Source organism: Uloborus diversus, chromosome 2 (assembly GCF_026930045.1).
Source record: "Uloborus diversus isolate 005 chromosome 2, Udiv.v.3.1, whole genome shotgun sequence".
Classification (NCBI taxonomy): domain Eukaryota; kingdom Metazoa; phylum Arthropoda; class Arachnida; order Araneae; family Uloboridae; genus Uloborus; species Uloborus diversus.
Window position 1 is genome coordinate 191,160,444 of NC_072732.1, and position 11,599 is coordinate 191,172,042.

Consider the following 11,599-nt stretch of genomic DNA (forward strand, 5'->3'; position numbering starts at 1 on the left):
AATTGGATATGGTGGCACCATCATTTGTTTCAGTTTGAAACGAAAGTCAGAGGCGAAACCGAAACATTGGACAGTCTACTGCCAAGAGAAAATATCAGAACAAAATGCAATACTTTCTGCAATGAAGGAACCAAATCTTGAGCTAACTCCTTGGATAACAGAGAAAAATAACGAGCTGAATAAAGGGGTCATTGCCACCCTCAGAGCACAGAAACGAGCACTTGAAACTGAATATGAAAATTTGCAGCAGCGGCTACTTACCTTGATGGAAAGAAATTCATTACAACCACGAAAATTTCAAATAGGCTTTCAAGATTTTTTTCTCGATGAAGGAATGAAAGAAAAAATGTTGGAATCAAATAAAGAAATTCTTAAAACGTACGTCACTATGCTGAAAGAAAAAAGAAGTGAAGATGTAACTTCTATGCTAGAAATAAAAAGACAATGCATAGACAATATGCTCATTCAAGGTAAGTCTTTGATACCCTTAAAGGAACCTGGTGCTTTGCATAATTACTCGGTCGCCAAACTTTCCGATTATGAAAGAAACAGAATGAAATACGTTTATAAAAAAATGCAATTAAATGAGTATTTGAAAAAAGTAAATCACAAACCACGTGAGAAGTCTTATGAAGAGAAACATTTAAACTTCGATGTTCCACAAGAAACTGAAGACATCAATGTCATTGGTCAAGAATTACGGCAAGAACCGTTGTTTTTGCAAAGCTCCGAAGAGCGCATTGATTACACGTGGATTTTAAAATACATAATTTATCGCAAAAGACTATGTTTTAATGTTTTATTTGACGAAGCTGCAAAATTAAGAGAAAAGGAACATGAAAAAATTATGAATCATATTGCCAAAAATTTGGAGACATTACTAGCGCTTCATGAAAAAATAAATTTCTGTATTCGGGAAACTGACACAGAGGAACTCAGCAAGTTGGCCCTGTCGGAGCCGCCTGAAATTAAACTGGACTGCAAGTTACCGCAAGAGAACAAATCAAGTCCTCTGAAAGGAGTAGCAGAATACTTCTTCGACAACGATTGGCTAACTGAAAAACATAATGTGGCAACCGAAGTAAAAACGCCTAAGGTGGATGAAGACCAACTAGTGGCATTGAAAAAGGAAGCAAATAAAACGTACACCCTTATAAACGAAATTGCACAAGAGTATGACACATCATATAAGAAATTGGTAGAACAAAAACTAGCACTGGATATAGAATTGAATAAGGAAGAACTGCAGTTGGTATTACTACTTTTTTCAGCATCAAACACATTAGGTATTAAAATGTGGGAAGCATTTTGTAAGGACGAAATTAATTTTATAGAACATATCGAAAAACGCTACGAAGAACAGATTTCAAAGATAGATTCGGGGATTTCAAATTTAAAATATGGTACCGAAGAATTAGAAAGAGAACTCTTTCTCCTAAACGGCGAAGTTCATCGTCTTGGAAAACATAAAAGTGGCTTTCTTGAAGCCTTCGACATGAGACCTCGAGCCGAAAAGAAAGCCAAAGATTCATTAGACCCGTATAGTTCCGTAGAACTCGGTTCTTGTTCTATTGACCTTTCAGAATTGGATTCTGGAAAGTACAAACCTGCCAATGTATCAAATGAAGTTTGGCATGAAATGTGCGAATTACGTCGCAAAAAGATTGGGTTAGAAAACAGAATAAAATCGAATACGGATAAACTTGAAGAACTATGGACTGAGCGTCTAAGACTGAAGAACGCTCAAGAACAGTTAACAGCAAACATTTCGAAAAGAACTGATTACTTGAAGAAACTACATTCGAAACGAATCCGGAGCATTTATGAAACACCCATGGTGGCATCCATTGCAGACCCACAGTTGGAGATACCCTATCCAGATGAGCTTAATTTTCAGGATGCTTTTCTAATCAAAAAATTTCACCTGGAATCGCTAAATAACATGATAACCAGTGCTGGTAAAGAAAAATTAGAAGCGCTACAAAAATCAGAAAAGATGACCAATCAGATTGAAAAGAGCCAGTTCAGACTTTTCGTAATGGATTCCGAATTGAAAGCTGTGACCAAAGATATTCAAGTCATCAGGAATGTCCCCATCACGAAAGATGTTCAGAAATTCGTCGAAGATCCCAGAAGCTTCGACATGAAACAGAAGATACGAGCTTTGGAAAAAGTCACTGATTTGGAACGGAATGATCTGCAGAAGCAGATACAGTTGTCTAAAGAAAGAACAGCAAGTGTTAGCAATAAGATGGAAATATTGAGCAAAGCTTTGAATGAGAAGAAGAAAGAAATTGAGGTACTGAGAGGGAACATCGCTGAGCTGCGAGGCTTGAAAAATCTGACCAATTAAACTTGAGTGTAAATCATGTTTGATTACCAGTTGATATTAAATAAAGAATTTCGAAACGTTCGATTCATAAGTTGTTGTGCGACTTAAAAAACAAAACGAAAAATTTACCCGCGATCGTATGCTAGTATGCACGAAACAACTCTGCCGGTAAACAAATAATGTGCAATTATACCATACCTTATGTAGCCATTGATTCGTCTTTGGTAGCAGAGCTGAGGGACTATCATAACGTGAAATATTTGGGCACTTTCCAATTAAATAGGAAAATTAATAAAAACCATAAGATGAGGACATTCTATTCCAAGAAATCGAACCCGGAAGTTGCACCGATGTATCCCAAGATCCTTAGCTTCTCGCTAAAGACTTTCGGTTATATTTGATTCAAAACATTGAATTATTAAATCTCACTTGGTATTAGTTAATTTAAATGTAATTATCTTTGAAAGTTTATGACTAACAACAAGCTTATGATGAATTGAGAAGCCTATTAATTAAATTATACCGTTAAAACTTTACTTACTAAGCCGAAAGTTTGTCTGTTTGTCAAGCGCGTAGGACCAAGACTGTTCGGTCGATTTCCGGGAAATTTTTCACAAAATTCGTTTGTAGCATGAGGGTTAGCACCTTGAAGCGTTTTTTCAAAAATTCGATTTTGTTCCATTTCTATTCTAAGTTTAACCTCATTTCCCCATAAATTTGATGATGAGGGAAAATATTTCATGCACAAATGTAAATTTTAAGTCATTAGAAAGCTTGGAAATTTCTGTCCTCAAAGTAATTTGTTCGAAGTTTTTACGAATGTTGAGAAGAATTGCTTTCAGAAAATCCGAAACCGATGCTCACCTTAAGCAAGCCAAGAGATTCTAAATGATTGAAATCGAGAATAAAATCAAAACTTAAAAGATGAATTTAATTCATTTCTGCAACTAAAATTAACGTTTCTTTTCTTTTTTCTTTTTTTTTTGAGCAATCACGATTGCTTATTGTTCTCACTTGACCGTCCTTGATGTTGTGGTTCCTTTTTCAACTTGTACCAGGGACCTCTGCAGCACCAAAGCCCCCCCCCCCCGGCACAGCTCCTCTGGTCCTGAGCACTGTCCCCCTGAATCCATTTCTGCTGGGCGGTGGCGTCCATGTTCTACACACGCATGCTCATACACATACACACTCACACACTTGTAATGTATCCTATTTTCCTCCACTTGACCTTGACTCTTCAGTATAGAAAACAGAAACTGATTTAGTTTATGGCAGATTAACTGTCAGTACTTTGTAAATTAATGATGATCTGAGGTTCGTCTCAAGTCATATATTGAGGCGCCAAGACAGAGATTCATGAGATCTTTGTCTTTGGTGGAAGGAAGAGTTTTCTTGTCTTTTTTGGGAGAGAGAGAGGAGAACTGTGAGTGGGGGGGGGGGACGGTAGGGTAGCAAGCTGTGCTACTCGCGAGCTCACAGAAAAAATCCATACTTTGTAGTGTAAAAAAAAATGTATAAAGTGTGCAGTAAAAGGTAGTTTTGTCTGTGATTTTGGTGTGTTTTTTGTTCGGCCACAGAGGTGGAAGACCTACGTCCTTCACCAGGATATCACCGCTAAAATAATCTTCCATCACGATATCACACTTTACACACAGTACCTGGACGACCGAGCCTCGCTCGGCTTTAAAAGAATTATTTTTTGTCAATTCGTGTTTTTTTAAGGTTTAATACTTTTCCAAATATACTTAAAAGCCTCACTTTAACGAAATATTAAGCACTCGACCTTCGTATAACACTAAAGTACCAAACAAAGAAGATTCTGAATGTAATTAAATCAACATTTTGCTTTAAACTATCTGTTACATTTGTTTCCACTATACAACTTTCTTGTCAGTAATTAAAATATTTTGACCTTGGAGCCAGTTTTGCTATGGTGAAATCGGTTTTTAACCGAATACTTCCTTTCATACTGTGATGCGTTTCACTATTTCATTCCAATCGAGATTTTCTTTTTGAATAAGTACTTTTAGTGTAGTTGGTCACTTTACGCCAGAAAATGCTACATACAGCATGATATCCATCAAAACTGATGATCCACAAATCATTCCAACAACAAAACATAAACAGTCTCAAGACATACGTTTCTTCGAAATAAAATTTAGATGCGTGATTTAAAAAACATGTTAACTATTTGAAGTGTAAAAAGAAAATAAATAAATAAATACAGTGAAATTCCATTACAACGAATATCAATACAATGAAATTTCCGTTTCAACGAAATACATTTTCAGTCCTGATTTAACTGACATTACATTATGTGAATTCCATTACAACGAAATTTTCGTTACAACGAACAGAATTTGCGGTCCCTTAAAGTTCGTTGTAACGGAATTTCACTGTAAAATAAAATAGGACAGTCAAGCAATAGTTAAAAAAGAAACAAGCCGTACATCGACTTACATAATGCTTTTGAATTTGTTTTCAACCAAGTGTGTTTAAAATTAGCCAAAGTGGCCAATATCAGCCAAGCCTGGCAACCCTAAGCAAGTTTAAAATTTTATAACGAGAAGAGACAAACTTTCAGTGTTATGGTTGCAAATCGTCTGCCTGATGCGTCAATTCACAGTTTACTTCAAGGCTTAACTTAATTGCCCTTGTTTTTACAGAAAAAACACTGATGCAGATGAACTTAGAATGCAAAACTACAATTAAATCCAAAATTTCATCCAAATCGTTAGAGCCGTTTTCGAGATACGAAATATATACATACCCACAAGAATTGCTCGTTTAAAGATATAAGATACGCCTTTACACACATACACACGCCTACGTGCACACACGTAAGCCTACAAACACACACACTTAACTATACACACGTAACCACACAGGAGGAGGGATATGCTTGGAGGGGGGAGGCGTTTCTAGAAACAATAGCTCCAATGAGTAGGGTCTTGTTGCAACTTGCAACTCGTGATTGCGAAAAACATAATTTGAATTCAAAGTTTCAGAATTCAAATAACAGTTGCTTGGGGGAAGTGGATCACAGATCTTTTTTGCCCTTGTTATGTATTTTGCCCCAATATTTCTGTTTTTTTGAGCAATCACGATTGCTTATTGTTCTCACTTGACAGTCCTTGATGTTCCGGTTCCTTTTTCAGCTTGGACCAGGCCTGCAGCACCACCGTCCACCGGCGGCGGCGCGGCTGGTCCTGAGCACTGTCCCCCGGAATCCACTTTTGCTGGGCGGTGGCGTCCATGTCCCACACACGCATGCGCATATAAAGTCGCCTACGCGCGCGCGCCTTTCCACACATACACACCCTACGTGCACACACGTAAGCCTACACACACGCACACAACTATATACACGTAAGCACCCAGGAGGAGGGACATGCTTGGGCGGGGGAGCCATTTCTAGAAACACCATTGTTTCTAGAAATGGCTCCCCAAACAACCCAAAACGAGTTGCAACAAACTCTAACCAGTAGAGTCTTGTCGCAACTCGTGATTGCGAAAAACATAATTTGAATTCAGAGTTTCGGAATTCAAATTAGAGTTTTTTTTTTCTTTTTTAAATTTTTAAACATTTTAAAAAAGTACTTTTTTTTAAAGCGATAAACAAATTAAATCGAACTATTATTCAATGGCATACCTGTATTCAATGGTAATATAAAAGTTGTCTGTCTTTATTTTCTTAGTTTTAGTGGAATTATTCAAGTTTGCGACATTTTTTCCGACAAATGATTTTTGCGACAAATGTTAAATTTCAGAAAGATGTATCATTTAGCTTTTTTGGCTGGAAAAGACAATTGCAAAACCCTTTAAAAACTTTTTCAAGGCCTTTGTTGGTTTTTGTGAATAACAAAATTTTGGGTGTTTTTTTTTCTGTCTTTCTTTATATTGTTAATGAAATATAGTTAAATTATACCTAAAATTGAAAATTATTTGACTTTTCAAATTATTTTCATTTCATTCATTTAGAAGTTAATGCAATTTGCGGTTTCGTATTTGATTTATTACTAGAATATTATTAGTATCAAATTTACATTTCCTTATAAACGAGCTATTCTAATGAATTTTAATTATTTAAACACAAAACAAACGTTTTTAAAACACGCAAGTTTTAAGAACTAATTTTCACTACGTTATACTAATTTTGGTCTGACGAAGGTATAAATTTTACTTACAGTGGCTCTCAAAACTGTTCGTACACTTTAAAATTTTTTAGTAAAACCAAAATAACGCAAAACTGAATTCGAATATGAAGTCCAATATTTTTTCACATCATTCCTATGTCATTCTAAGTAAAACCCTGTAGTTCTTTTCAAAATATTGACGGATCTTCTTTTTGAAATGGGTCAAAAAACGAAGAGACAGAGAAATAATACGCCACAAAAGTCATCGTACACTCAAATATTTTCGAATAAATTCATGATTAAAATTATCATGTGTCGTTTTTTTTTTAAGTATTTTTAATTGTGTTGACCCTTAAGAGTCATTTTTCTTTAATTTTTTGTTTATTTATTCCTTAATATTGTGCTTATTAGTTTAAAATGGCTGGTATTCGTAAAAAACCACAAACACCATTCGAAATTTGAATTTTTTCCTCACAGTGAAGGTAAATTGGTTTGAAATGTCTCTAAATTAGTTAATTTATTTCATTCTATAGTAAAGTGCTTGATAAAATGCTTAAAAGAAAAAAAATGGACCGAAAACAAGGCAAGAAAAGGTCAACCGGCAAAGTTGACAAAGCACGATCAGAGATTTACAGTTTAAAAAATCATGAAAAATACACATTTGAGTGCTGTAACAATTTCTGTAGAATTAAATGAAAAAAGTTGCATCTAATTTTCACCTAAAATTGTTCGCCAAGTTCTCTGATTAACTGGATTAAATGGGAACTCTTCCCGCAGAAATTTCTTGTTCGTGCGAAATACCCCTTCAATCTCCAGATTTGAACTTAGTGTAACATATTTAGAGACATCTGGAGGCTAGATTACGAAAATACGGCTTTGAAACGAAAAAAGAGCTAGAAACAGTAACACTCGAAGTGTGGTTGAACACTTACTGAAATTACGCAAAAAAAAGGAAGAAAAAAGAATGAAATCTATTCCCAGACGTTTAAAAGATGATGTTGATACTGCATGATATTCTACTAAATAATTATTGAATAAAAAGTTAGATTATTCAATAAATATATAGACAGTTTTTAAAATGAACGAAGACTTTTGTGAAATAAAATTTCCGGCACATTTTGGTTTTTGATTTTAAAAAAATTAAGTTTAAATATTTAAAAAAAAAATTTCATGTAGTTTTGTTGAAAATTGATCATAGATCTTATAATTGAATACCTATACCAAAATAATAATTCCAACCGATGGGGATAGGGTCCTATTTCATTGAAAGTCGTAGGTGTGCGAACACTTTTAGGAGCCACTGTACATCCGTAGTAAAAGAAGGGAAGTAACGTCCTAAATGGGAGAGCATTTGACGATAACTAAGAGAAAATTTTGAAGCCGTGATGTGCCAAACTTACTGATGAGCGAACATGAGTACAAGTAACTATGTTTTTACTTTCTTTTGCATTTTTCTGGAAGAAAGTATTTGTTTGCTGCAATAGAGGGCAATCAATTGGCGGTCGAAGAAGAAAGAAATTCAATTTGCAGAAAATATGTGGAGATCTTGAACACAGAATTACTGTATGAATTAAAGAAGTTACCTAAAAATATGCAGGCGAACAATTAATTTCCTAAGAAGGGCAAGGCCGTGCGGGTACTACTAGTCTTTACTAATAATAAAGCTCAAAGTCTCTCTGTCTGGATGTCTGTAAGATGTCTGTGATGCGCATAGCGCCTAGACCTTTCGGCCGATTTTCATGAAATTTGGCACAAAGTTAGTTTGTAGCATAGGGGTGTGCACCTCGAAGCGATTTTTCGAAAATTCGATTTTGTTCTTTTTCTATTTCAATTTTAAGAACACTTTCTGGAGCAAAATTATCATAAGATGGACAAGTAAATTACGAAGTTATCATGAAATGGAATGGGAGAACGAATGAACATAGCCAATTGGCGAAAAATTCGTCATCCATTATTTGTAAATATACAGGCGAACCGAATGACCTTTTAATTTTCAACTACAGGCAAAGCCGTGCGGGTACCACTAGTATAAAATAATGCTCGGAATAACAAGTAAGCAAGTCGCTAATTAACATGAAAAGTTCAATTAAAATGTTAAATTGAAGTTTGAGGAGCAAGAACAGCAACAGCTTTTTCAGCAATGGGGAATTTTTTCGCTTATTTGCCATGTTCCACAGTTTATGATATAGTAATTCCCCTGCAAAGTTCTTTCAACCATTCCAGCACGCGGATCTAGAGATCCAAAAACTTATGGTGAGCCGATCTATGAGGGCAACAATTGGTTTTATATCAAAAAAAATTTTTTTGGAAAAAAATAGAACCGACTTCAAAATTGCTCTAAAAAGGGAAAAATAATTTTATTCTTTAAACACCATCGATAATACTTTTAAACATAATTTTTGAAGTTGGCGCAAAAACAAAAAGTAAAATCCAGTGTAACCATGCTTCGTTCATATTTTTTTCAGAAAATCATCCAAAGTTAGAAACGAAACATTTATAAGATAAATAAATACCTTTGTGCTGAATAGTAAAGTCAGACCAAACAACGTAAGTAGAAGCACAAATTTATAAATTACAGCAGACACGTGTTTCGGCGTTACAGGGAACGCCTTTTTCAATGCAAAAATAATGAGCTTATGGATGAAAAGACATCCGACAAAAGCCAAGAGCAGATAAGCATGCAGCTTAAAAGATAAAAACAGCGGATTAGCCAAACACCAATGACAAAGTTATAAACCTTTCAGGAACCAATAGGAATGCAAGCAAAGGTCAGGAGCTTTCGCTTAGGTACGAACCCAGAAAGAAAGAATTCAATTGGACAAGGATTAAGCCGAAGCTTAAACAAAAAGAAAAGAAATTGTCAGTAACCGTGAACCGCAAGAAAGGAAAAGCAGAATGGAAAACCATGAAAAAAGATAAACAGAAACAAAAAATATTCGAAAAAAGGAAAAATAAAGATAAATAGAAGAAAATTGGGGGGGGGGGGGGGTGTCAATCAAGACAAAAAGGCGAAAAAAAAAAAAAAAGAAGAGGGGGGGGGAATGGGGAAAGGACAGTATTAAAGATATGGGCGCCAAATGTTAGAAAAATATGGAACTGCCCTAAGATCGTTAACTAAGTTAGAACTGTTCCTCAAAATATGAAAGGATTCCCAAAAGTCAAGATCTGATGAATTGGGGCATTTTTGGATAATCTGAAAAGAGGTAAAATCAAAAGAGTGATTCGAATCCCAACAATGTTGAGCAATACTAGACTTATTTAATTGTTGTTTTTTCACATAATTTTGATGCTCTTTCAAGCGAATTTTTAAAGCACGCCGAGTCTGTCCAATATAGGCAAGTTTACAACTACAATTAATTCTATAAATTCCACAACAATTAAGAGGGTGAATAGGATCTTTAAGAGAAGAGAATGAAAGTTTATTAATAGGAGAGAACACCACCTGGAATTGGAAACGTTTTAGAATCTTAGCAACCTGATAGCTTACAGATGGAAAGAATGGCAAAACAACCAAATTCTTTCTGATGAAGGTTCGGTTAAGAACATTAGTTTGGGATTTATTTGAAAGTTTTTTATAAATGGAATCAATCAAAGTTGGCGGATAGTCTCTATCAATTGCCACAGCTTTAAGATAATTAAGTTCCACTTTAAGAAGTTCCGACGAAGAACAAATATTAATTGCGCGATAAACAAAAGAATTAAAAGCAGAATATTTTTGATTTGGAGGATGAGACGATAGTCTATGAGGAGGTAAAGAGACAGCAAAAGGTTTGCGATAAACAGTAGTTTCAAAACCAATTTCTGTACGAGAAACAAGTACATCAAGAAATGAAATGCAATTATTCCGTTCTTTCTCACAAGAAAACTGAATATGAGGATCAATGGAGTTTAAAATAGATAAAACCTCATCACTCTCAAACTGATTCTGGTTCATTAGAACAAAACAATCATCAACATACCGAACATAAAATTGGAACTGCAGTTTTTGGAACAGCTTAACCTCAAAATAATGCATGTAAATATCACTAAGAATGGGGCTAAGTGGGTTACCCATAGCCAGACCATCTAACATAATATAAAAATTCCCATTAAAAACAAAAGAACATTGTTTAAGACAAGTACGGGTAAGGAAAATTAAATCCTCAATTTCCGTATTGGTGAAATGAAATTCAGAAAGTCTTCTACGAAGGCATAACAATGAACCCTCGACGGGAACGTTCGTAAATAAAGAGTTAACATCAAAAGAAGCCATAAAAGAATTATTTGGAACGAAACTATGAATTTTTTTAACAAACTCAACAGAATTTTTAATGGTAAATAAATTGTGACTCCTCAGGGGAGAAAACACAGAGACTAAATATTTTGCAAGTTTGTACGAAGCCGTACCAATATTGGAAACAATCGGCCTGAAAGGAATACCAGCTTTATGCACCTTAGGTAAAGCATAAAATCTAGCACAATTAGCAATAGATGGAACAACAGAGCGTTTAACATTTGAAGGAATAGACTGAACAGACTTAACAGCAGATGCAATAGTTTTTAACTCTTTATCACTAGGATCTTTAGAAATTTCAGCATATGGCCCAGAAGAAATCAAATCATTAGTTTTATCAACATAAGATGATTTGTCAAGAACAACAATTTGGCCACCCTTGTCAGCTTTGGTAACAACCAGATCAGAATTCGAAACTAAGTCTTTAACAGAACGGCTAACAGTATTAGCAAATACAGGTTTAGAAATTTTCGAGTTAAAGTCAATATTAGAAGCTATAAGATGCCGAATCGAATCTTTTTGAGAGGAAGTTAAGGCACTAAATTTAAAAGCTTTCTCAACAGGAGCAATAAGCTTTAAAAAAGAAGGATTAACACTCACAGCAAAATTATCATTACATTTTAGAGCCTCAATTTGAGAATTACTTAATGGAACGCTAGAAAGATTAACAACAACCTTCTTATTAACAACAGGTAAATTATCAAGAGGAACGACATGAGAAGATTTACAAAGCATAGCTAATTTCTTTTTCAAAACAATTTGATGTTTATCAGAGGAACGAAGGGTTCTAGACCAAGAATTTCTGTCAATAATGTTAAAGTTCGGAATGGAATTAGAAACCGCAAGATGTAAATCATA

General features: G+C 34.8%; 1 protein-coding gene across 1 annotated transcript; it reads left to right on the top strand.

Annotated features, from left to right (window-relative positions):
• The first annotated feature begins 574 nt into the window (after nucleotides 1-574).
• Nucleotides 575-2,353, top strand: LOC129216731 (cilia- and flagella-associated protein 43-like). The gene has a single exon (XM_054850948.1). The coding sequence runs from the start codon at nucleotides 575-577 to the stop codon at nucleotides 2,351-2,353; it is 1,779 nt and encodes a 592-aa protein (XP_054706923.1).
• Nucleotides 2,354-11,599: the final 9,246 nt, after the last annotated feature.

Excerpts from the sequence above, each read along its gene's own strand:
- LOC129216731 (XM_054850948.1), top strand. The coding sequence starts at position 575 with ATGCAATTAAATGAGTATTTGAAAAAAGTAAATCACAAACCACGTGAG.